This window comes from Hermetia illucens, chromosome 4 (genome assembly GCF_905115235.1).
Source record: "Hermetia illucens chromosome 4, iHerIll2.2.curated.20191125, whole genome shotgun sequence".
Lineage (NCBI taxonomy): Eukaryota > Metazoa > Arthropoda > Insecta > Diptera > Stratiomyidae > Hermetia > Hermetia illucens.
This window is the reverse complement of record NC_051852.1, coordinates 64401693-64429591: the sequence shown is the minus strand read 5'-3', so window position 1 is coordinate 64429591 and position 27899 is coordinate 64401693. Positions and strand designations below refer to the sequence as shown.

At 40.9% G+C, this 27899-nt stretch overlaps 1 protein-coding gene and 1 long non-coding RNA gene across 2 annotated transcripts in view; one reads left to right on the top strand and one right to left on the bottom strand.

Annotated features, from left to right (window-relative positions):
- Positions 1–379: 379 nt before the first annotated feature.
- Positions 380–27899, bottom strand: part of LOC119655302 (oxysterol-binding protein 1-like) — a 358882-nt gene continuing 331362 nt past the window's right edge. The window contains exon 4 of the mRNA XM_038061129.1: positions 380–581. Within this exon, the coding sequence (XP_037917057.1) occupies positions 410–581 (172 nt within the window). The 3' untranslated portion in view covers positions 380–409. The remainder of the gene's footprint in view (positions 582–27899) is intronic.
- On the top strand, positions 23879–27292 carry LOC119655303. Its single transcript, XR_005249900.1, has 2 exons — positions 23879–25171; positions 25278–27292. It is a non-coding gene; the product is annotated as an uncharacterized LOC119655303 (long non-coding RNA).

The window sequence follows — 27899 nt, the reverse complement described above, 5'->3', positions numbered from 1 at the left end:
TATTCTAGGGCTTTTTGATCGCACGCCCATATTGTTACTTCACCAGTTGAGTCTATGTCCTATTATAGTGGCGAGTTCACGTCGGATTTGTGAGTTGTATGGGTAAGCAAATTCTGAGCAACCCTGCAATAATTAAGGTTTATACTCTGTAATAATTGAGGTTTACCTTGGAATGGTTGAGGTTTATGCTGTACTGCATTCAGTGATTTTCGAATTGTGGAAGTTTGCGTATCGGTACAGGATTTTTTCAAAACCATAGTGCGTTTTTGCTTCTGCATATGTTGTATAGATATTAATTGAAATAATTCGCCAAATGTCAATAAAATGAAATTAAAACTAAATCCCTTATTTAACACGATCTTTCTTTCGTTAAAATTTTTTCAAAGCTGTAGAAACTTGGAGGCAACACCTAAAAGATTTGGGGGCATTTTGACCAGTCTTGAACAGTTTTGCATTGCCAATATTCCCCGTTATAGATCCATTCACCATTTTCGTTTTGTGCGAACCAAATTGGTTTATATTGCTTTTCGGGCGCCAAATTCCAGTTATTAGAGATTCTTCTGAATTGCTTCTCTTCTAAGCTGTGAAATAGAAGATTTGAAATAAGACTTTAAAGAAAGCAGGAAACGTTTGCTTCATTATTCTAAATATACAGTGTGTCAAAAAAGTATTCGTTTGCTCACCTTTTCCATTATCAACTTATTAGATTCATAACTAAATAAACAAGTCGGAATACCGGAAACTCGACGCTTCAGGTATACAGGTTTTGTATTCATTTTATGTGAGAAACTGCTACTGACATTCCAGATAATTCTTAGAATTTTCACTGAAGCGACAATTTTAACTTCATATATGTTAGTAATAGTGCGATTCCCACGAAATTTGGTAAAATCATGCATTATATTATAGCCCATATTATTGCAATTTTATGATTCTAGGGTATACTTAAGTGGGTTTTGGCATCAATTACTCAAAATTATAGTAATGTACTGTTTTCATCTTTTTCAGATTTTTCGTTTGGGTAGAAGAAATGACCACTTTTACACAAAATCTTAACAATCGAAAAAAATTGGCGCAATATGCATATGTAATTTGGAAAGAAAACTCAAGAGGATAAAATCCAGTGCACCTACTTTTGAACTCAATTCTAAATTGTTACAAAAAATGCCGGAAAGCAAGTTTCAATGGCGACCTTAGGAAATATCGAAAATTAATCAAGCAAACCAATCACATTACTTATGCAAAAGTATTATGGTTGCCTCTGATCTCTTAATAGTAAGCATATTTTTATTTTAGGTTAGATAACAACTAACAGAACTGATTTGCGTTGTATAGATTTTATTGACGTGTTTAATGGCATCATCAACATCATTGGCCCATACCAAAGAGGCTTCACTCCAGGCAAATCAGCAACAGATCAGATTTTCTCTCTGCGGCAAGCGATGGAAAAACTGCTGGAATATGGACACCAGTTGCACCATTTATTCATCGACTTTAAAGTCGCCTATGATAGCATAACCAGGGTAAAACGGCCATGAGAGAATTCGGTATCCCGACGAAATTAATAAGACTGACTAGGCTGACCCTTACCAATGTGCGAGGCCAGATAAAAGCAGTAGGATCACTCTCAAGACCATTCGACATCAACAACGGTCTACGACAAGAGGATGCCCTATCATGCGTCCTCTTTAACCTGGCCCTCGAGAAGGTGATCCGTGATGCTGAGGTAAATGCAAGAGGTACGATCCTCTTTAAGTCCACCCAACTACTGGTCTATGCTGACGATATGCTGACAATATCGACATCATGGGAAGAACCACCCGAGACGTGCAAACTGCCTTCATTCAGATCTAGCAGGCGGCGCGAGATCTTGGACTGCACATCAATCAAGGCAAAACAAAATATATGGTGGCAACGTCAGCACCAAAAACCAACCAACCAACAACATCAAACCGCACTGGTCAAACGGAAAGAATAAAGATAATAGAATACAACTTTGAGACCGTTGATTATTTCTCCTATCTAGGGTCGAAAATCACAACCGATAACAGCTGCGATGATGAAATCCGCGCACGGTTGCTGTCAGCCAACAGAGCCTATTTCAGCTTACAAAACTGTTGCGCTCGAAACGTCTCACCATAGGGTCAAAGCTCTTACTGTACAAGACAATGATCTTGCCAGTCCTCATGTATTCCTCGGAGACTTGGGTTTTTAGCAAGAAGAATTGCGAACTCTTGGCCGCTTTCGAGAGAAGAATCCTCCGAAGAATTTTTGGTCCCCTACATGAGGAGCCCACATAACGACGAAATCTATGAGCGATACCATGACCGTCGGGTTGTGGATAAAATCTCAATAGGTTACGGTGGGTGGGTCGCTTAGTCCGTATGGATGAGGATGACCCAGCCCGGAATGTCTATAAGGGCAATATCTATGGTAGAGGAAGAAGACGAGGCAAACTCTGCCTAAGATGGAGGGATGGCGTTGGCCAGGACGCCAGACAGCTTTTTGGGATATCGAATTGGTGGACGCCGGCGCAAAACCGGGTTGTCTGGAGTTCTTTATTAAGGCAGGCCTAGACCGCATACCGGTTGTTGCGCCGTTGATGATGATGATGATGTTTAATGGCGCATTAAATCAAATAAAGTCATGTCTTTATACACTCGATTTCCGAAAGCTTAGTCTAATAAAAAGTTTGATTTTATTTTATTAATAGAAACTTTACTTAATATCACTCAGTGGTTTTAAGACGTGAATCAATCGTGCTGTTTCTTCATCATTAAGATTATAGGTCCTTATGTGATTTTGAACATACTCTAGCTCATTTGCTTCTAAAATTTCTTGGGGGATTTTGTAAACTTTTTGGTTTGCTTTCTCGCTTTCTTGAAAGTAGAATTGGATGATTTGGTAGCTTCTGAGCTACCAATTAATTACGATTTTTGTAATTGATTTTGAATTTCTTTGGAATTAGAAGGTCACCTAATAATCCATCGTAATGATGCATTTACATCTGACACCTCTCTTCAGAAGAAATTGCCAAGAGCCGCACAGAACTTAATTGGACCGTTTATATACGGAGAAAAATTGCAATATATTTATATCATGGATGAGTTTATGACAGAACTTCGGACCCCCCAACCAATTAGGAGCGTACAATGCACACAAACAACCGAACACCAAAGGCGTACTTGACCTCCGTAGTCAATAGAGGAGCGTACTACCCGAAAAACAAAACGATCACCAAAGGTGGACTGGACCTCCACAATCAATTAGGAGTGTACAATCCACACAAGCAACCGAACACCAAAAGTCGGGCTTCACCTCCACATACAATTAGGAGCGTACAATCCCCACAACAGAGCGATCACAATCGGCGTACAATCCATCCAAAGAAACTGATTATAAACGTGGAACTTGACACAAAATAACACTCAAGATTAAATCCAAATTGTCAATTTTAATTGCACTGTACTCACGATTGAAGATGTTTCTGAAGATGTCCCCATACATGTAAAAGGGGTGTTTAAAATTTTGTTTTTACCGAATGTAGTCATGTGGGGTATCAAATGAAAGGTCTCAATTAGTACTTTTCGAGGCCAGTCTTGGTTTTGAGATTTATTAGATAGGCGGAGAGTGGGAGGGGTCGAAAGTGATGATTTCTTTAACGGACCCATTCTCAGAAACCACCCAACCGAAAAATCTGAAAAAGACCATGAGGCTGCCTCTATATGGTGCCCAGGCCTCAAAATATTCTCCGTATCGATATCTGTTCAAATTAAGTTAATAATAGTATGTTACCATATTTTTGGGAAAATTGAGCAAAGGTTTATCCCAAAGTGATAAAAGTTGGCAGTTGTATAAAATATAATATGAAGTATATTATCCCTAAATTTGATCAAAATCATGCTATTAGCAGCAAAGTTACACTAGCACAAAGTAAATTTACAACCTGAAGTACCAAATCTGACATGCTAGATGCATATTCTTAATGGGCTACGTACAAATGGGATAGTTCTACACTCAAATATACTTACAGAAGAAGCAAACAAAACCTTTCATACCTGAAGCGCCCAGCTTCCGGTTTCCCGACTTGTTATAAAAATGTATTGTTGAGTAATTAAAGTTAGTAATCAACAGTTTCTCATAACACATTCGATTTATTTTTTCTTTAATTTGGTTATACATAGCTTATGACTAAACTAATACTAGACTTATCTCTCACAGCTTAACTTTACCTAGAGGCTAACATTTGGCTTAATAATAGAATTAATTTAAAGTAATGCTAGCTTATTTTAGGACTTGTACTATAGAGGGGAAAGTTAGGAAAAACCCCTTTTATATTGTTGTTTGCACGGAGGAATTATTAGGATATCTGAACGGATGGAGGAAGGATACATATAGAGGACGGTGGTGTTATTGGGCGATGGAGTAAACGAGGCTAGGGCGGTGTCGATCGTATCGCCAGTTGAATATAATCATCTTACCGTCGCGATAGCTGCTATTCTGGGTGGAAAGAGTTAGGGGATCTAAAGGGAGGGAATTGTGGCGGTATGAGGGGCTCGTGTTGTAGCTGCGTATGTGGGAGTAAAACTGGGTGAGGTCATTTTCGTGGCATTGAGGAATTTGGTCAGTGAGGTAAGGAGGATCTGGTCTATGTGGGAGCAATTTATCTCGTCATAAACGGCTTGGTTGGACAGGGACAGGCGGAAAAACCTTCTTTTACGCACCCGTGGACGCTCCATTTGGGCTGAGGAAACGTCACCCTATGCGACGAATCCATATGTGATTAGGGGACGGATAAGCTGCTTATAGCAGAAGAATTTGACCTTGGGGATGATGGCGGATGGGGGATGATCCGATTTTAATAGTGAGGTTGCGGGTGTTGGCTAGCATCTTGTGGGTGGTATTGATGCCATTTTGGGCGGATTGTATGCTTCGGGAACAGGTATAGAGGATCAAGTCGTTAGCGTATTGTATGGTTTTGACAGCTTGGGGGGGTTGGTAGGGTACTGGAGTGGGATATCGGCGGTGTATAGGGCAAATAGAGTTGCTGACAGAACTGAGTCTTGGAGGATGCCTGCAGAAGGACTATATCGGACAGTTTGTATTGGTAACCAGCTCGGTGTTGTAGGTTGGGGTGGTGGGATCGGAGATTGGGTATAAAAGAATGGCGTAGTAGTAAGGTTGTGGATGTGTAGGCGCACTGCAGTTTCTGAGGGTGCGTCGGAAAAATGTCGGTTAGTATGAAGTAATTAATAGTGAAGCGGTGTTTTTTTTCATTTCATTTTGTTTTTTTAAGGTTTTGTGTAAAATAAAACCTTATTAAAAACGATTCACTGTCTGTCTGTCTGTTTGTCTGTCACACGCACTTTTCTCCAAAACGGCTAAACCGATCCGAACGAATTTGGGAACTATCAAATCCCACGCATACAGTGAGTAACATAAATTTTCGTTCAGTTTAAAGGGGACAAACATTTTCTTCATCCAATATAGCCATGCAGGGTATCGAATGAAAGGTCTCAATTAGTATTTTCCGAATGTGCATTGCAAAGTGTGCGAGTAAGGAGTCAAAATGTACACACTTAAGGCGAGACAGAACTCATTTTCGGAAACTACCGGTTTTTTTTGCTGAGGTGTGGAGGAGGTGACAGTTGGGTGGCAAAGAAAAATGTCGTTTTGCTTGGAAAGAAGGTGTAAAGATTTTCGTGAGGGATCAAAGCGCTCAAAGGACCCCTCCACATTCCCGAGCCTGACTAGCACAGTGGCGTGCAAGAACGTGTCGAGCGAGCACTTTGATGGAGCTTCAATCTGTGCGGGCAGACCTTCACGGTCAACTTAGCCAATTTGTTTAGACTTCTGGGATAGCTCTGCTCTCTAGGTCGTTGTCGGCCACTTAGGATGATCGACTTGATCTTCCTATCCACTTTTACCATTACAAATGGCACCCAACGTGGGGCCCAACATTTCCTGGATCCCTGCGTCCCATATCGATCGGCGAGTTGACTATAGAGTCAAAACCAGCGATTAAATACCTTGGTTTAATGCTAGACTCGAAGATGAGCTTCTTCGAGCAAATCAAAGCAGCAGCGGACAGGGCTGCAGCTGGAGTCGCGGCCTTAAGTCGGCTAATGGCGAATGTTGGGGGCCCTATATCAACTAGAAGACGTCTCCTCATGGGAACAACGCAGTCCGTTCTTCTCTATGGTGCGGAGGTATGGGCTGATGCCCTTGACAAGGAGGTGCATCGTAAACGCCTCGCTCGAGTGCAGAGGCGGGGAGTTTTGCCCTCCTTGCCATGGAGCGCAAAGCTATCTATCGCCGTAAGGGCGAAAACTTACGAGAAGTGGTTGCCCGTGAAGAACGTAAACGCACCCTAAGCGAGTGGCAACTTTCTTGGCAAAATGAATCAAGGGGCAAGTGGACTGCGCGGCTCATCGACAAATTAGACCCATGGTTGAACAGAACGCACGGTGAGATTGATTACTTCCTTACCCAACTTCTAAGTGGGCATGGAGGTTTTCAGTCTTATCTGCACAGGATTGGGAAGGCGCGATCTCCTGATTGTGTGTTCTGCAATGGAGTGGCGGATGACGCTGAACACACCTTTTTCTCTTGCAAGAGGCGGGACGGCCTCCGCCAGCAGCTTTATGCAGACAGAGCGGAGCTCTTTCCAGACAACATTGTGCGAGAGATGCTCAAGAGCGCTGGCAGCTGGAATCGTATTGCGCATTATGTTCGGGCTCTTCTTATTACGAAGAAGATTGGACTCGACCGGCAGAGGGATCGGACGGTAAGGGGTTCCCTGAACTAACAACAACTCCCTTTCTCCCCTCCCCTCCTGTTGGTGAAAGGAATTCCCTAACTTGAAGGCTCCCAAAGCCGGGAGAGCGGGAGGGCTAGCCCGAAGTAATGTGTCAAACGGTTCCAGGCTAGTTCTCTGATGACAGGGAGGTGTTTAGTTGGTAGTCCGCCAGCGTACTGTTGCGGGAGTCCAACCATCTGTGCGTAAACGCATTCACGTACCCTACTCCCAAAAAAAAAAAAAACATTTCCTGGATTCAGGCCTAATTTCTTATTTGCAGGTATTCTGAATCAAGTGGAAGATAGCCTATCCCAGCTCACAACTTCGTTGGATAGAGAATCAATAGATTCTCAATATTGTTCCCGGCTAGGCTCCACGTACACTTGCCTTCAGATTTCTAGTTTTAGGTTTCACGCCTTTTTCCCCGGAAGCAAGTGTTCCTAAGCCTCAATTTCCTTTCCCACCTTGTAACGTAGAGTTTCCTGTCCTATCCTTGGTAGAATACCATAAGAGCTAGTCGTTTGTTGTGTTTGTCTTGAGATACGTCTCGTAGGTGATTGCCTTCCAGAAGCCTCTGGATCTACGGGCCTTTGCGGCTATAAGTTGAAAGGTATTGCCGTCCAAGCTTCTGAGGAGTGTCTTTCCCTACCTTTATGTGAAACGGCTATCTCTTCGTTTCAGCATTTTAAAAAAATTAAATATTCTTTCTTCTTCGTAGGGATGAAGTGACGGGTGAGATGGATCCTTGATGGAATACGGAGGTAGTCGGCTATATGCTGTGCCGTTCCGTCCTCAATGATTCATCTTCACTTTGCTCTCTGACTTCAGCCGAGGAAGACTGAATTCTCGCGATACCTTTTTGCTTGTTTTTTTTTTTTATTTAATATTCTGCGACGGGGAGCAACTTGATTGTTGTCTCTTCATGAAAAAAACCACTGTGTGTGGAAGTTTTCTGCACACGGATAAAAAAATTTATGAGGTTGGGATGGCTTTTTGGTCATCCGAGAGTTTTGCGGGAGTTAATTATTACAGGAGTTGAACAATTTAGGGAGAGATGAATCCTCGCGATTCGTTTTTCTTTCTTCTTTTTCACTATTTTCTTTCTTTTGCCTTGTTTTTTTTTGCATCTTTTTCTTTTCGATTGATTCGACAATTTTAGCTTTTTAAGGTTTTGTGTAAAACGAAACCTTATTAAAATCGATTCAATGTCTGTCTGTCACACGCATTTTTCTCCAAAACGGCTAAGCCGATCCGAACGAAATTTGGTGGACAGATGGGAGCTATGAAATCCCATGCATATAGTGAGTGGCATAAATTTAGGTGGAGTTTAAAAGGGGGCTCCCCATACATGCAAAGGGGGGATTCAAAATTTGTTTCACCGAATATAGTTGTGCAGGATGTCAAATGAAAGGTCTCGATTTGTACTTTCCGAAACTGACATTAGTTTTGGCATAAATTGCAAATTGCGTGAGTAAGGGGTCAAAATGTACGCACTTGAAGTGAGACAGGACTCATTTTCGGAGACAACCTAACCCTAAAATCCGAAAAAAAATCAGGGTGGTGCGCCTAGATGAAATCTAGGCCTCAAAATATGTCCCATCCCGGTATCTGCTCAAATAAACTTACTAATAGTATATTACTACTTTTTAGAAATTTACTGGAAAACCCCCCTTAAATTCATCCCAGGACTTCCGAATTTCATACCAGCATAGAGGACAATATTTTGTATATACGTGCTAAATTTCGTGGAAATCTGGCAATTAACGTCAAAGTTATAGCAGTTCAAATTTCGCGCGAATTTACCGCTTCCAAAGCCATGCAAATCAGATGCTGACGTCATAATTACCCGGAATAATTGACATTCGCATGGAATATTAAAGTCGCATATATGAAGAATCTATTTATCTGCAGCCCTTTTTAAAGTTTTGTGTAAAGCACTTATGTGAAATCTAATCTTCGAGAGATGTCCCATTCCGGTATCTGCTCAAAAAATTTACTAATAGTATATTATCAATTTTTAGAAATTGACTAAAAAGCTCCCCTTAAGTTCATCCTAGGTGTACCAAATTTTGCACCGACATAGAGGACAGTCTCGTGCATATACATGCGAAAATGAAAATCCAACTATTAGTGTCAAAGCTATAGAAGTTCAAACTTATCAATTTCGTGTTAATTTACAGCATCCTAAGCCATACAAATAAGATGCTGACGTCATAATTAACGAGAATAATTGAAATTCGAGGGAAATATTAAAATTCCATTCAAGAAGAATCTAATTCTCCCCAGCCCTTTTTTTATATTTGATGTTGGTTAAATTGTTGGCATTTGCTAATAATATTAAACGGAGAGCGTGAAGCCTATGAAGTTGACCATTATCAACACAGGGCTTTCCATCAAAAGATTTATTTAAATCGCTTTCTAGAAAATAGAGGGCAATGGAATTTTTAACTATATTACACGGAGCTGTCATGCACTCGTCGCTCCTCCTCCTCCTCCTCGCTCGTGGTGATCGCTTTCGTCATTTTATTTTATCAAATGCCTGATCAGGATCTAATCGCGAGACCTTTAAATCCCCATCCAGCGTATCAAGCCACCATTTTTTTTGGCCGGCTTTTTGGTTGCTTACCATTGCTTTCGATGTTCTGATCAATACTGATTGTTAAATTTTCGTTAGCGTGAATTACGTGACCACATCATCGAAAACGCCTCTCTTGCAGTTTTTACACGATCGATGCAAACCCATATCGATCGCGAATATTCTCATTTCAGACGTAATCAAAACGTGTCACGCCACCAGTGCAATGCAACATCTTCGTCCCCATTACCGCAAGACGCCGTTCATTCTCCTTTATAGTCGGCCAACACTCAGAACTATAGAGAGCGGCAGACGGACGACATTGCAGTAAATTTTATATTTCGGACGTGCGCTGATACGTCGATTACAAAAAACACCAGTTGGGGAATGTCACTTCATCCAGGTTGCATTAATGCGTCAAACAATTTCATTACGCAGTTCTCCATTGGAAGATAGCATTGACTCGACATATTTATATCGCTGAGTTCTGGCAATGGCAGTAACATGCCCTACGAGATATTTAAATCGCTCAGTTCTGGCAATGGCAGTAACCTGCCCAGAACTGAACGATTTCAATATCTCGGGTCAATGCTATAAGCCAATGGAGAACTAAGTTATACTCCTCACATAGGGAAACACAAAACCTTTTATACCTGAAGCGTCAAGCTTCCGGTTTCCCGACTTGTTTTTTGCTTCCTTTTATATACTTCGCTTTTTTTTCCTTTTCGCTTTTGTACATTATAATTTCGCTTCTTTTTAAGGTTTTGTGTGAAACAAAACCTTATTAGAATCGAGACGGTGTCTGTCTGTCTGTCTGTCTGTCTGTCTGTTTGTCTGTCTGTCTGTCCGTCTGTCACACCCGATTTATTCGAAAACGGCTAGACCGATTACCACGAAAATTGGTGAGAGTATGGAATCTGGTGTTCCCTTTACATGCAGTAAGTGGCACCATATTGTGTTAAGTTTAAGGGGGGGCTCCCAATACATGTGAATGGAGGGTGCACATTTTTTTTGACAGAACGTAGCCATGTGGGGTATCAAATGAAAGGTCTCAATTAGTACTTTTCGAAACCGGTTCAATATTTGATGTTGGGTGAAACATAGGGGAGTGAGGGCTCAACATATGACCCCCAAAAAGTGTAACAGGTCTCGTTCTCAGAACCTATCCAACCGAAAAATCTGAAAAAAATCACAGTGTTGCATCTCTACGAAATCTAGGCCCCAAAATATATCCGGTTCCAATATCTGCTCAAATAAAGTTAATAATAGTATATTTCCACATTTTAGAAATTACCCGGCACCCCCCTTATGTTGATCTCAGAAGTACAAAATTTGGCATGCGTATAATGAAGAACATAATGCACAGTTTGGTCAAGTTTGAAAAAAATCCAATTATTAACAAAGTTATAGGGGGTGAAACTTTACCATTTTATGTGAATTTCGTGCACTCTACAACCTGCATGATGTCATCATCACATATCAATTCGTCAATACCACAACGAAATGAGTTCTATGAATTGGGTCGCAGAGAATTATTTTGTTATAGTTTTTTAGTTATTTGTCAACCAGACATGTGTGTATGTAGGTATATAATATATGCGTGCTAATGAACTTTGCGGGTAGTGCCTAATTCAAATAGATATAAGAGGTAAATCGGAAAATATATCTATTTATATACGTGCCTATATGTGTACAGTATTCGAAAATAGGCAGTTTGTTTGTTTAGGGTGAGCGTAATATCTATGGCTTTAATATGTACGTATGTATGTATGGCGTAGTTTGGAAAAATATGAAAGATTATCTTCGATTTGTAGCTATATACGGATAGAAAAATGTGCGTTGAAATTTCTTACATAAGATGAACACAAAACCTTTATAGCCGAAGCGCGAGCTTCCGGTATTCAGACTTGTTTTTCTTGGACTTCCTTTTGGTGGTTTCCAATTTTATTTTATTTTATTTTTTTTTTTAATTTTATTAACGATATGTCACTTCGACGAGATCAAGGGTCTCGCAACCTTTATCGTTTTCTTTCCACGCTACCTCCAGGTCAGTGGATCTCAGTGAGCTTGACCTGCCAGCACGCCGTGACGACTGACGGTGACATGAGGCGGCGAGGAGAGATCCTGTGGGTTGGGTTGATCCTTCCACGCGGGGTGCTAGGGCGACGTACACTTCACGAGTAGAAGGATTGGTTCGAGAGCAATTTGTTACGCTTCGAGACTCGAACCCGAACACGCATTCAGCGCATCAGGCAGCTCAACATCAGCCCGCTTCAACTCGTGCAGTGCATTTTGAGGACAGACGTGACTATGGGCACAATAAAGACCATTTTTACACCCCTGACCATAGACGTAACCTTGATTTTTACGGACTTCACAATAGGTCCGGATCCGAGAACTTTCACCGACATGAGGACAGATTCGGACTCGACTATATGTACGATTTTACCGACTCTGACGAGGACGATGGATGCCAGGCACAACCGCTTAGTACCATGTCAGCGGATCGTGTTTATTCAATTTTGGCGTCCTGGGACTTGGGTTTTGATGGCACATCGCAAACTTTGCCCATCAACCAATTGATTGTTCTGCGTGGAGGCTTTGACCAACACAACCCTACAGGGAGATTTCGGCCTGCTTTGTACTTATGTACACACCCTTTTCAGAGACAGAGCAGCAGATTGTTATTGGGACTACTACTACTGTCGGACGAATCGAGTGGACCTCTTTTCGTGAGGCTCTTCGCCAGAAGTTTAAGGACTCTCTAGATGACTGGGATATCCTTGAACTGATGAGGGAGCGCATGCAAGGTCCATCCAAAGATTTCGACAGTTACTATAAAACTGTGCGTTCGCTAGCCTATAGGCTAGAAAATTCCTAACGGAAGACAAGTTGATAGAGTTTAGAGGAGCGTCTCTCAAGCAGGCTCTCACACCAATTACACAGCTATTCTGCTGAATCTGAAGAGGGTGTTGACATAAAGAACACCTCAGGTAATCCTCAGACTGAGATTCAGGATCGTGATTTGGACTTGGTCTGCTGGAATTGTCGGCAGATTGAACATTTGTTTGAAGACTGTTGGGAGGATCCCAAAGTCTTTTGTTTCGGTTGCTGGCGCCCGAACACTCGTAAGCCCGTATGACCGAACTGTCGAGTTCCAGAGCCCAGCCCCAGTCATCAGGGCGTTCCTGCATTGGACGCACGTGACTGCGCAGGCGTTGCGACAACGTCTTCCACAGTAACTCTGAAAGTTACCGTGTTGAAGCGGTCCGATAAACTTAGCTATGACCTACCCGGATTTGACCCCACCAGCAATTGTTTCAAGAAAACCGATGCTTTCGGTTCTGAGGCCGTTGCACGTAAGACTGCAAGAATATCAAGCGGCCAGAAAATGGATCTTAGGAGTAGCGGAAATGGCGACGAAAAAACCGAAGCGCTCAACTGTGCGCTTACGACAAGATTGGATGCGAATAATGCGCAACCGACGTCTTTACTACTCTGCCATTCTCACGAGTCGGCTCAATAATGATATTCGCCCGTATGCGGATGTCAGAGTCTTGGGTGAGCGTGTTTCAGGACTGATTGATACCGGAGCCACCGTAAGTTGCTTAGCTTCGGATTTCGCCCGGAAAATTATTAACGACGGTCGGTACAAGTGGGAGAGATTACGCATCGATCTCAGGACAGCTGACGGGACTAGCCACTCGACAGTAGGCAGAGTGTCGGCTGACACCATGTTTCGTGATCGGACGGAATCGATGCCGTTCCTCCCTATTCCGTCGTTAACGCAAAATATTTACCTTGGAGCTGATTTTGTGCGCAAGTTTGGTCTCGCACAGGACTTATTTGTACCTTCCATTTGTTCAATCGAAAATGTTGAGAACGTCAATCAACACCAGTTGACGACACACCAGCGAGCAAGGTTCGAGGCTGTCATTTGCAGTTTTCCATCTTTCGAGTCGGAGGGCTTAGGACGTACAAGTCTAACGACACACGTCATTGATGTCGGCAGTAATAAACCGATTAAACAGAGACACTTCTCAGTCTCTCCCGCCATCAAAAAGCTCCTCTACGAAGAGATTGATAGGATGCTGGCTTTGGGAGTCATCGAAGAATCGCAAAGCGCCTGGTCTTCGCCAGCTACCCTTGTGGTGAAACCTGTTAAAGTGCGATTTTGTCTTGATGCACGTAAAGTGAATAGTGTAACAGTGAAGGACGCTTATCCTTTACCTCTCATCGAGGGATCTTCAGTTGTCTTGCGAAGGCTAGATTCATTACGATTCTTGATCTGAAGGATGCGTTCTGGCAAATTACTCTGGATGAGGCGTTTAAGGATAAGACTGCCTTCACTGTCCCAGGTCCGCCACTTTATCAGTTGGTGACCATGCCGTTTGCACCTCAAACCATGCAGTGACTGATGGATAAGGTCATCCCTGCTCACTTACGTCATCAAGTCTTTGTATATTTAGATGACTTGCTGCTTATTACAGAGACCTTCGACCAGCACCTGCTGCTCTTAAGCGAAGTGGCTCTCTGTATGAGACGCGCTGGCTTGACGTTGAACATCCGGAAGAGCAAGTTTATCATGAAAAAAGTTCGATACTTGGGGCGCATCATCGGTAACGGGACAATTTGTACCGATCCCGACAAGGTATACGCCATCAAAGATTTTCCGCGGCCGGAAACCGTCAAGCAACTGCGGCGGTCTCTTGGGATGTGTGGGTGGTATCAGCGATTTGTGCCAAGTTACGCTTCGCTGACTGCACCGTTGACAGACATGCTTCAGAAGAAGTGTCAGTTTTGCTGGTCTGACGAAGCTATCTCGGCCTTCGACGCTCTGAAAACGAGTCTCTCCTCGGCTCCAGTTCTGCACAGCCCCGACTTCTCCAAGCCTTTCGCCATACACTGTGACACAAGTCAACATGGTATAGGAGCGGTGCTGATGTAGAAGACAGAGGAGGGACGTGAAGTTCCTATAGCGTATATGTCGAAGAAGCTTACACAGCCTCAGCGAAACTACACTGTCACTGAGCAGGAATGTCTGGCAGCGGTGGAGGCAGTGCGCAAATTCCGAGCGTATGTTGAAGGCACCACATTCGAAGTGGTAACTGACCACGCTTCGCTCAAATGGCTGATGAACCAGATGGGCATTCAAGTTTCAAGCATTCTCGTTCATCATTAAACACAGAAAGGGATCACAATATCTGGTTCCGGATTCTCTATCTCGAATGTATTCACCAGCGGAGGTGGATGCTTTGGAGAGAAGTGGGAACAACGCAGACGTGGATTTTGATTCACCACATTTTCGGTCTGCGGACTATTTGCAACTGAGAGAGCGTGTTAGGGATAATTCCAACAAACTCCTTGATCTGCAGGTGTACGATGGATTGGTATACAGGCGAACCAATCATGCTTCAGGAGATGAGCTACAGGAACAACAGGCTTGGAAGCTTTGGGTTCCGGAGGAGCTGACGATGGAGGTGATCACCCGTGCCCATGATAATCCTTTGAGTGCGCATCGGGGGTTGGTAAAACCTTGGGTAGACTGCGGTTGTGGTTTTATTGGCCTAAAATGGTTTCTCAGGTCAAGGACTATATCCGCAATTGTGAAACGTGCAAGACGTCAAAAGCTCCCAACCAAACGCTCCGACCTCTAATGGGAAAAGCGCTCATCTCCGATCGGGTATTTCAACGTTTGTATATCGATTTGATCGGCCCATACCCCAGATCTCGCGCCGGAAATATCGGAGCAATAGTCGTTCTCGATTCTCTCTCGAAGTTTTCATTTGTGGAGCCGATTAAACGGTTTACCGCCAACGCGCTGACTGAATACTTGGAGAAGAGAATCTTTCATGTGTTTGGAATCCCTGAGTCGATCACGTCTGATAATGGGGTACAGTTCGAATCCGTGGCTTTCAACGATCTTCTGAACTAGTATGGCATTCAAGACATTTACACCGCTTTATACTCCCCGCAGGCAAACGCCTCGGAGCGAGTAAATCGCTCACTGTTGCCTGCTATACGCGCTTATATCGGTCCTGATCAAAGAGATTGAGATAACAAGGTGTCATCCATCAACTGTGCCTTGCGTTCAGCGAAACTCGTCTCAATAGGGACTTCAGCCTATTACGTCGTTTTTGGGCAAAGCATGGTCACCCATGGGGGTACTTACGCCCTGTTACGATGCCTGAACGCCTTGCCTGATGCGACCTTGGAGGTCTGTTCTCAGGATAAACTTGCTATTCTGAGAGCATCCTCCAAGCAAGAGAGACACAGGAAAGGGGTTACAACTTGCGATCCCGAGCTCCTGAATTACAGGTCGTAGATGTCGTGTATAAGCGGCTCTTCAACTTAAGCAGTGCAGCAAAGCGGTACAATGCCAAATTGGAGCAGAAGTTCGTGAAGGCGAAGGTCATCGGTCGAGTCGGAACAGTTCAATACGAGCTGGAGGCATGGAGGGTCGAAAACTGGGCGTCGCTCACGCGAAGGACCTTTAGGCCTAACTCAGGTTTGGATCTCGGGCTGCCTTTCCTCGTAAGTACGCCAACACTTAGCCGCTATCAGCAGTGATGGCCTCACTGGTCCTCAGCTGTCTTTCCTCGAGCGGGTCTCGAAAACCCAGCTTCCCTGTAGTGACCACGGCTGCGCGACGGGAGCGGAATCTCATTCGGCTCTTTCTTAATTAATTTGCTTAAACAATGCATTTAATAGTGTGCAATTGCCCTAATGTTCCCGCAGATTGCACAGTATTCAATGCATTCGGGCGAATTGATCTTGACCAGGGGCGAATGATTTGCCGCATCCGCGGGCGCATGCGCATGTTCCCGCAACATTGACTAGAGAGAGTGGAAGGCAATGTAGCGGAAAATGGAGCGGTGCTGGAGAAAACAGGAGGACCGTTTTCTTGCTTTTTAGATTTTTTTTTTTGCTGTCCCAGTTTTCCGACGACGTCCACCAATTCGATATCCCTTAAAGCTGTCTGGTGTCTTGGCCAACGCCGCTCCATCTTAGGCAGGGTCTGCCTCGTCTTCTTTTTCTACCATAGATATTCCCTTATAGACTTTCCGGGTGGGATCATCCTCATCCATACGGATTAAGTGCCCCGCCCATCGTAACCGATTGAGTCGGATTTTATCCACAACCGGACGGTCATGATATCGCTCATAGATTTCGTCGTTATGTAGGCTACGCAATCGTCCATCCTCATGTAGGGGACCAAAAATTCTTCGGAGGATACCTCTCTCGAGCGCGGCCAAGAGTTCGCAATTCTTCTTGCTAAAAACGCAAGTCTACGAGGAATACGTGAGGACTGGCAAAATCATTGTCTTGTACAGTAAGAGCTTTTAACCCTATGGTGAGACGTTTCGAGCGCAATAGTTTTTGTAAGCTAAAGTAGGCTCTGTTGGCTGACAATAACCGTGCGCGGATTTCATCATCGTAGCTGTTATCGGTTGTGATCTGCGACCCAAGTAGGTAGGAGAAATTATCAACGGTCTCAAAGTTGTATTCTCCTATCCTTATTCATCTTCGTGTTTGACCAGTGCGGTTTGATGTTGTTGGTTGATTCGTCTTCGGTGCTGATGTTACCACCATATATTTTGTTTTGCCTTCATTGATGTGGAGCCCAAGATCTCGCGCCGCCTGCTCGATCTGGATGAAGGCAGTTTGTACGTCTCGGGTGGTTCTTCCCATGATGTCGATATCGTCAGCATAGGCCAGTAGTTGGGTGGACTTGAAGAGGATCGTACCTCTTGCATTTACCTCAGCATCATGGATCACTTTCTCGAGGGCCAGGTTAAAGAGGATGCATGATAGGGCATCCCCTTGTCGTAGACCGTTGTTGATGTCGAATGGTCTTGAGAGTGATCCTGCTGCTTTTATCAGGCCTCGCACATTGGTCAGGGTTAGCCTAAATAGTCTTATTAATTTCGTCGATACCGAATTCTCTCATGGCCGTGTACAGTTTTACGCTGACTATGCTATAATAGGCGACTTTAAAGATGGTGCAACTGTTGTCCATATTCCAACAATTTTTCCATCGATTGCCGTAAAGAGAAAATCTGATCAGTTGCTGATTTGCCTGGAGTGAAGCTTCTTTGGTATGGGCCAATGATGTTCTGATCGTATGGGGCTATCCGGCCTAGCAAGATAGCGGAGAATATCTTATAGATGATACTCAGCAACGTAATACCTCTATAATTGCTACACTGTGTGAAATCTCCCTTTTTATGTATGAGGTAAATAATGCCTCGTTGCCAATCGTCGTGCATTGGTTCGCTATCCCATACCTTGAGCACAGGTTGATGAACCATTTGGTGTAACTGGTCGCCTCCATATTTAACCAATTCGACTGTAATTCCATCGGCTCCTGGCGAATTATGATTTTTTAGCCAATAAATTCTACGGACTGTTTCTCCTAAACTTGGTCGTGGCAGTACTTATCCATCGTGTTCAGTTGGCGGGACCTCCAACTCGCCGATGTTCTGGTTGTTCAGTAGCTCATCAAAGTACTCAACCCATCGCTCTAATATGTCCATTCTTCGTCTCGGCACAATAAGCATTGAGGTGTATAAGGCTTCATCCTGCTGACTTATTGGTAAAACTTCCGCACCTGGTGCGGTTGCTCGCTGTACTTTTCTAGTTCACCGACTTGTTGGTTCTCCCAGGCTTCCTTTTTCCATCTGTGAAGTCGTTCCTCCACTCGACGGAGTTCGTGATAAGTCCCTGGGCATGCCCCCCTCTTTGAGAATGCAACATTACTCGGTATGCGGCATTCTTCCTTTCCGTTACTAGCTTACATTTATCGTAAAACCAGCCGTTCCGATTCCTTTTGTGGCTGGGGCCAAGTATGTTTGTGGCCGTATCCATGATAACGTTCTTGAGGTGATTGTGGAGATCATTTGTTGATGCTTCATCTCCAGGTTCTCTGTTGACTGCGGTTATTGCGATATCCATTTCCCTCTTATAGGGCTCAAAATATGACCCATCAAGTCTGTAACAGGTCTCGTTCTCAGAACTGACCGAACCGAAAAATCTGGAAAAAATTACAGTGATGCATCTCTACGAAATCTACGCCCCAAAATACATTCGGTTCCGATATTTGCAAAAATTAAGTTAATAACGATATACTTACACATTTAGGAAATTTACTTGGCAACCCCCCTTATATTCATCCCAGAAGTACAAGATCTGGCATGGGTGTAACGAAGAACATAATGCACAATTTTGTTAAGTTTCAAAAAAATCCCACTATTATTAACAAAGTTATAGTGGGTGAAACTGTTATTTTTTTGTGAATTTCGTGCATACCACAACCTGTATGACGACATCATCAAATATCAATTCGTCAATACCATAACGGAGTGAGTTCTTATGAATTGGATCGGAAAGAATTATTTTGTTTTAGTTTTTTAGTCATTTGTATATAAATACCAATTACTCCAAACAGACGTGTGTGTATGTAGGTATATAATATATATATATAATGAAGTTTGCGGGTAGTGTCTAATTCAGATAGATATATTTGTACATTACTCTATTTAATATGCATACTATATATGTACATATGTATGCTTTTGTGCACGAAGTCAATCAGAAATATGGGTACGAGTTTATATACGTGCATATGAATGTACAGTATTCGGAAATAGGCAATTTGTTTGTTTAGGGTGAGTATAATATCTATGGCTGTAATATGTACGTATGTTTTGTAGTTTGGAAAAATATGAAGGAATAAGTTAGATTTGTGGTTATAAACGGATAGAAAAATGTGCGTTGAAGATTCTTACATAAGACGAACACAAAACCTTTATACCCGAAGCGCGAGCTTCCGGTATTCCGACTTGTTCATATCTGATATAGATTCAATTCTTTGTATTTGCTAATGATATTAAACTCAGAGTGTGAAGCGTATGAGGTTGACTATTATCAATACAGGGCTTTCTATCAATTGATTTATTTAAACGGAACGGTATTTTTAGCTATGTGGCATGGAGCTGTCATGCACTCGTCGCTCTTAACATCTTCTTGTTTTTCTTCAGCCTTTGTCCCGTTCACAAGCGGGGTTGATTCATCATGATTGGTTTCGGCATTTAATTTTATCAAATGCCTGATCTGGAGGTAATAGCCAGGCTTTCAAATCCCCATCCAGCGTATCATGCTACCGTTGTTCCGGGCGGCCTTTTGGTTGCTTACCATTGACTTTGATGTTTAGAACAATATTGGTAAGTGAATCCTTGTTAGCGCAAATTACGTGAACAGACCATCGAAAACGCATCACTCGCGGTTTTTCCACGATCGGTGCGAATACATATCGATCGCGGATATATAACAAGAAACTTTTTATACCTGAGCGTCAAGCTTCCGGTTTCCCGACTTGTTTTATAGAGTAAATAAATTTCGCATAAAATTGGCACAGGCAGTGGGACCCTTCTCTGAAGGAAAGTGCTATGTATACTATACTAAAACAAATTGTGAATTAAAAAACATAAGTTTATCCATTATTGCTCCATTCAAGTGAGGAAGTGAACAAACCAAGTGACAAATTTAATTGGGCAACTTTGTGCACCATTAAATTCCATCAAATGGATCACTATATTGAAATTAAAATCGGTTTACTGTCTGTCTGTCTGTCGGTCCGTCACACGCATTTTTCTCGGAGACGGTTATAGCGATTGGCACCAAATTTGTTAGAAAGGTGGAAAATGTAAACGCTCACGCATATAGTGAGTTACATCCGTTTACGTCGAATTTAAGGGGGGGGGGGGGTTCCCATACACGCAAAAGGGGGGTGTACATTTTTTTTTCATCAAATATAATCATGTGGGGTATCAAATTAAAGGACTCGGCTAGTACTTTTCGAAACCGGTCTTTATTTTGACATTTGTTGAAAAAGGTGGGGAGTGCAGGGGGTTGAAAGTGGTCATTTTTTTAACGAACCTATTTTCAGAAACTACCCAACCGAAAAATCTGACAAAAAATTAAGAGGCTGCCACTATATGGTGCCTAGGCTCCGAAATACCTTCCATACCGATACCTGTTAAAATAAAGTTAATAATAGTATATTACTAGATTTTGTAGTAATTGACAGGAAAACCCCTTTAAGTTCACTCTAGAATCACGAAATATAGGCTACAGCATAGGGCATAATCCTGCCAAATTTGGTGAAAATCACACTATTACTAACAAAGTTATACTAGATCAAAACTGTCGCTTCTCTGCAAATTCAAGACTATGAATGTAAATATTACTTGAAAGTGGAAATTTTCACATAATATATGCATATTTTACGTACTACATGCTAATGACACAAATGCACACTCAAATCTCTTTATAAAGGAAATACACAAAACCTTTCATACCTGAAGCGCTGAGCTTCCGGTTTCCCGACTTGTTTTATCTAAATAGAAAATTAACTGACGGAGATATGGTGAATGTCGAAAGTGATATTTTGAGACAAGCCTTGATGGATCTTCAACCCTAGTACCAGCAGGATATAGAGTCACTGAGGAGTCAGCTTAAGCAACAGGGATAGCTAATGCATTAACAACAGGAGATTATCTATCAACAAAACCCTTTAAGGAATTTCGAGCTTAAGCCCGACCAAATTTTGAATTGGTTCAGCCAGATAAAAACCTTCACCAGCCGGGACACCGATTACACGCTTCAGGAATAGGGCGCTTCCCTGATGAACATCAACAGAGACACGAAGCGCTTTTGATACACCCGCCACACTTCGAACTTTGCTTTTCGTTCGGATGCAATGTAAAGATGGCGACGTTTCTGACGGTGTTTCTCCATGACTAACCGCGCAGCATGTATTGCGTCAGAATTACCACAATTCTTGACAAATCTGGCTTGATACGGTTGTCAAGAAAGCGTTAAAAAATCTTCATGGAATGGAAACCGGAAACCGGATTGGACGATAATTTGAACACTGTGTTGGACTACCTTTGTTTTTCCATATTGGAACTGGGGTACTTTTTTGCCGGTCAAATAATGTTCTACCTTCTTGAATAACCCGATTAAAGAATTCACTGGGCCACAGTGTTGGCTTCCAGCTTTTCACTTTCCAGAGCTCAGATGCGATGTCGTCAAGTCCTGTTGCCCCTTCCCCTTTCATTCATTTTATTGCTTCCTCGACTTTAGTTACGCTGACAAATGTCGGCAATGATTGTGGAAGTGGAGGATGAACAAATTCTTCAGTTGAAATCTGCTCCACATATTCTCGTCATTTATTCGTTGCTGGGGGTTGGTAAGCACAATAACATTCTTGTTATTAACGCAAGTGTTCGATACCCTGTGTGCGTTCGTTTCGGCTTTTGGTAAGTCGATGCAGATCTCTCTCGCTATCTCGGGCGTCCAGTTTATCGTAAAGAATTTTGTAATGGTCCGCTTGGATGACAGCGATCGCTTTCTTAGCTTCCCAGTTGGTATTCTTATAAATTTGCCAATTGACGACCGTTTTATCGTCGAGAAACTTGCGGGCGGACGGTTTCTTTCCATGGACCTTCATTCCAACATAATCATTCCAAAGTCAAGTATCTCGGTTGATGTACCGCTTACTTGGCTTGGTGACCGCGAGAGTTGCAGATGCCACTTTGTGGATCGTTTTCATTTTATTCCACGATTTTTCATTATTCGTAATAGTTGGTAATCGCGAAAGTGAGATCATTTCTTCTTTCTTCTCACGAAATCGCCACCATATAATGCACCGCGGGCCAGTGCGTTCCTCACCCCGTTTTATCGGCGGCTTAATTCGTAGTACGGCAATCAACGGCCGATGTTGAGTTGCGATGGTCTCATAGGGAATGAAGGTGAAATGTCGGCGTCTTATTAGAGTACAGTGGATTTGCGTTTTACTGTTCTTATTATAAAATGTAGGAAGATGAGACAATCGTTTGATGAACCATGTATTCATAGGTACGAGGTCATGGGTGTTTGCAGAATCGATTACACGCTCGCCATCCTTCTTTGCCGGCTCCAAACCCCTTTCCCCTATGGCACCTGTTTCCGTCTGCCTTTTCACCCACATTAAGGTCACGGGCAATAATGATATAGACATCAACAGGCACGTTATCGGCCTTTTCATCGAGAAGTTGCCAGAAGGCATCTTTCATGGCACCAGGTCGACCTGTCTGTGGTGCGTATGCGGTGAAAAAGTGGATAGTGTGATCAGCTGAGAATGGTGAGTTTCAGCAGCTGGTCATCAAATCGTTTGACTTCTTTAATGGCATCACGGAAACCCTCTGAGATGGCAATGCCAACACCGTATTGATTGTGTGGGCTACCAAAATAGAAAAGTTTATAGCCATTTTTACCGCGTTCGCGTTCTATGTCGCAGCTTTTGGCACCAGACAATTCAGTTTCTTGCAGAGCACAGATAATAATGTGCCTTTTCCGAAGGTCTCTTGCGAGTTCCTCGATCTTTCCTGTTACGGTGCCAACATTTAGCGTGCACACACGTATTTGTTTCGCTCGGACTGACTTGCTTACGTCCTGACACCGCCCATGCGTTAACAACCCCAGGCCCATTTCTCGATAGGACCGGGGTTAATATCTCTTGGAGAACACGACATGAAAATAGAATATATTAAAAGGAAACACAATAAAATAGCAGACTTTCTAAGCAGAATAAATGTTCAAACAAATGAGATTAACTTAATAGAGACTGAGAATTTGAGCCCTTGTCGACAAGAAACATATCAAATAGAGAAAACCAATGAAGCTAAAAATGAAATAAATGCCTTGGATAATAAATCATTGGAAATGCAAACGATTCACTCTCGAGTGGAGAATCTTAATGATCATATAGAAATTTTAGAGATAGTTAAAATAGTTCTCCTATCTCTATCTCTCCTAGGGAAATATAATATAAAAGTGGTCGGATCAAGCAGAGACGCAACCCTTAAAAAACAATTAGGGAGCGAAAAGGACCCATTAACGGAAGAGGAAAAAAGTGGGATCTACAAGATCAGCTGCAATGACTGCGAGATGGTCTACATTGGCCAGACAAAACGCCTCATCACTACTAGGTTCCAAGAACACCTAAAGGAAGTAGAGAGGGGAGAAAGACGAGGAGCCAACACGGTGCGTTCTTCGGTTGCGATGCACGTCATAGAGGAGGGGCATTCTGTGACGAGGGAGCTGGTACGACAAGTGAATAAGCCACACACCTTGGACGCATGGGAAAGCTTGGAAATATTGCGAAAGGATGCGGCAAAATTGATGAACACAGATGGAGGGAATTGTGCATCAAGGCTAATCAAAAAACTCGCTGACAAACACAGGGACCGCACCACCCACTAACTATTGATAATTGATGGCCATGAATTCTAAAAGTTATTATATTATCCCTACCTGCATGTGGACCTTTTTAAGTTTTTTTCTTTACCTCTTAGAATCTGTACCCACATACGCATCTTTAGCTTTTAAGCAACTTTTTATAATCTGTCCCTACAGACTTTTAATTTATTTTATTTAAAAATTCAGGAAAAACTTCCCAATGATTTAGTAGCTTAAGTACTGAGGAAGAAAGTAAGTAGCTTTCGAAATACGTATTTACTAACTATTAAAATATATTGTAGTAGGAGCAAGCTACCTAGTTTTATTTTTATTTAGAGATAGTTGTTAATCGATTCAAAACTCAAATTATCCTAAAGGGGTCTAAAGAGACTGAAATGGAATATCCATTTAGGAATAGAAGGATATTGGCGGATAAATCGGATCTAAAGAATGGTAACGTCAACGCTATATTAAGGCGATACAATAGTAAAGGGAAAATAGCCATTGACTCGTATCTCAACGATCATGAATACAACAAACTACAGCAAATCATATGTAATTAATCTATTTAGAGATATCAAGATAACAAGATAACAAAATTTGTCAAATGTACATTTTCAGAGGAACTGAATATACAAATTTCCATATTCCACAAGAATGAGACAGGTCAAATTTTACCACCCAAAGCTGAAAGGAGCCGTACATCAAATTATTAATAATTGTGATATCTGTGCAGGAGCCAAGCACGACAGAAATCCCATGATTAAGAAACACCCTCAACAGTTAACGAAATTGTGCACATCGCCCTCTACTTCATACATTTGTCAATTTCATTGACCGATTTTCTAAGCATGTAATTACCTTCTACTTAGAAGATAGAAATAGCATAACACTTCCAGAAAGAATAAAACAATATTTACCTATTAAAGGCAAAATCAAACAAATTGTTTTTGGTAATGAATTTATTGCAATCAATATAAAGAACTTTCTGAAAGAAGAATATATTAAAATTTCACAAAACCTAATAGCCATGCTGGAAACACCGATATTGAGTGTTTCCATGGGACAATTGGTGAACGTATAAGGGTCCTAAACCTGGAAGAAAGATTACCCATACGTATCCAGACGCTGTAAAATACGATAATTGTACATAGCATTTGACACTAAAATCTACCCCTCTAGGAGTCCAAGAGCATTAAATTATATACCAAAAGATTAGAAAACTAAAGCAAGGAGTAATAAATGAAATAAACAAAGAAAGAGAAGACTATACAGAAACTAGAGAGAAGGTTTCATAAAAAATTACAAATTTCTTAGACATAAGGAAGAACCAAAGTTTATAAGAAATAAACTTCAGAATGTAATATTAAGAGACCTTTAAGGTTTAACAACCATTCGAAGGAACATAACGCCAACAGGGAAATAAGCTCAGAAGAGGACGAATTTCCACATATAAATCCAAAGTAAATCTTATACAAAAGACGATTTACGAAAGCTCACAAGATGAGATTTTAGTAAGCAAGTTCAATCTAAACATAACTAGACGTGATCTCAATAAACTTATTACCGATAGATAGTTAAATGCCAATGTCATTAATTTCTACCTAAATTTAATTTCAGATCGTAGTGAAAATGAAAGAGCTGAACACTTCAAGAAAGTGTATATAATGGCAATATTTTTCGTAGAAGGACTTTTACAGTCCGGTTATGAAGCTGTTAAGAGATGGATCCGAAAAGTTAGTATCTTTTCCTTCGATGTTATACTGATCCCGCACCATGTTGATCAATCTTATTAGTGTCTGGCTACTATCAACTTTAAAGAAAAAACAACTACAACTCTGTGGGGTACCAAAATACAAGCCTACTCCCAGGGTTAGCTGATTATTAAAATTTCGAATCGTTAGCTAAACGAAAAACCTCTTTCGACACATCAGAGTTCATCAAAGAAAACGTCCAAGGGATCCCACCACAAACAAGTGTAATCTCTTTTGTTGTATATATGCAGAACACATAATCCAAAATCATAAAACAGTTTTCTCTCAAAAGAATATACCCTATTTCCGACAAAGAATCATTTTAGTTATAGTACAAGGGAAAATAATTTCACCCAATAATGAATCCCAACTTTCAGGTACTAATTGCGACAGGGATTCACATATTACTGTTTCCACACACACTATAAATTAGCGACGAATTCAATATAACCGTTAACCTTCTTAAAAACGCAATGGAATCAGATCGTGAAAGGATCTTAGTAAAATATAATCAAATACACAGATTAGAAGAAAGTCATTCATTTCAAAACTTATTCCTTGACCTAACGATCCGGTTAGATGTGATAAAAAGACGAGTTGAAAACATTCAGGATAATATTGTATATATTTGATCTCAGTATATTTATCGATGGAGAGATTAAAACTTATGATATGACAAACTTGGTAATATAAAATAAGCAAATAAGAAGCTCATATTCACTATTGCAAATTCACAGAGCAAACAAACAGATCAATAATTGGAATATATTGTTGAAATTCAGAATAAAGTATATTCGTACTAACAGGGAAAGTCACTTAAGGAACTTCCATTAAGCAGAGACTATATTTGGAAATTTTTTTAGATAATTTAGTCCTAAGATCATCATCTTCAAAGGGTTTACATCGTTTTTATAAAAATCTATAGTTGTGTAATTAAAGTTAGTCATCAATAGTGAAGCGTTGTTTTCTTTCATTTTATTGTTTTATATGTTAAATAACTTCAACATAAAACTCGTGCGAGTTACGAATAGCGGGCTTGCGCTATTCAAAACGATAAATTTTAAAAGTCTCTTCCGCGAGACTTATTATTCGAAACGCCACTTTTATGAATTTAAAAGCACTTTATTATAAACTTCGAATAACACTGGTATTCTACTTAATACTATATCCCGGAACTAAGTATTACTATAAGAACTGAATTACAATAACCCGACTCGACTTCAATATAATGAGAACTGAGAACTAAGTCTGTCCAATGTTGGGATGAGTTCTATATTTATAGGGTTCCGGACAAAGGATGCAAAATGCTGATAGTGCATTTTGCATATTTTGTAATACGATATTTTAATTACGCGATAATCTTCATTTGATCTAGTTTGTTTATAGATCGAATGAATTCATCCATTGTTTGAAATGATGAAATAGTGATGACTCATCGTATTGAAGATACGAATTGGATATTGGACAAGATAAGATGATGAGTCATATGATATTGAATAGATCGATGTTTACATTATTTAAGGGATGTTTACATATGAACTTAGGTTAGTGTTTACATTGGTTAAGGATGTTTATATATGTACTTATATTACTGATGATATGGACTGATGTCATCATCTGGATTATTGGTGAAGGTGACCTTGGGGTTAGGTACAAGTGTACTTGGTGTACTTATGTTAATGGGTGTAAGGTCCTGTATAACTCCTCCCACCTTAAGTATATTGTTGTCCTCAACAATTTTTATTTTATTTAGTTCTATTTCTGGTTCTATTTGTTTATTATTTATGAATTTTATTTTTATATTATTTCTTTTGTAAAAACGAATTGCAATGTATGATATGATTACTATGACAATGATTATTATAATTGATCCAAATGTTATTGTATTTCTTTTATTGTTATATTTTATTTCATTTATTTCTTTTAAGTTTTCTATATCGTTGATTTTTAATTTTTCAAAACTTATTACTTTTGTGTATCCCGTTAGATTTGTTATTGGATTTAATGTTAATATTTGTTGGAATTCTTTTATTTCATTACTGTATATTTTGTTAAGGATTTGTATTTTACATTGTTTGTATCTGATAATATAATAAGTAAGTAAGTAAGTAAGTTTTCTCGTTACAATTTTGTATAATTTTTCCGTTAATATTTGTTACATATAATAATCCTTTTTCTATTTCTATTACATTTGGTTTAACGGTAGCTGGAATTATGCAGTTTAGTTTATTACATTTTAATTTATTTTTTAATTGTTTTACAAGTTTTTCAGTTTGATAGTATTCTCCATTGTATAGTATTACACCGTTTATTCTTATGTTTAAGGTTTCATTATTTTTATTAGGTATTTGTTTTACATAGTAGGATAATATTGGTTGAGTAAGTACAGGGATATTGATTACAAATATAATTATGTTTTGTTTAGCAAATACATTAATGGTTATGTCTTTAAGTTCGTCAAAGGAAATTTTTAGATCTGAAATTTCGT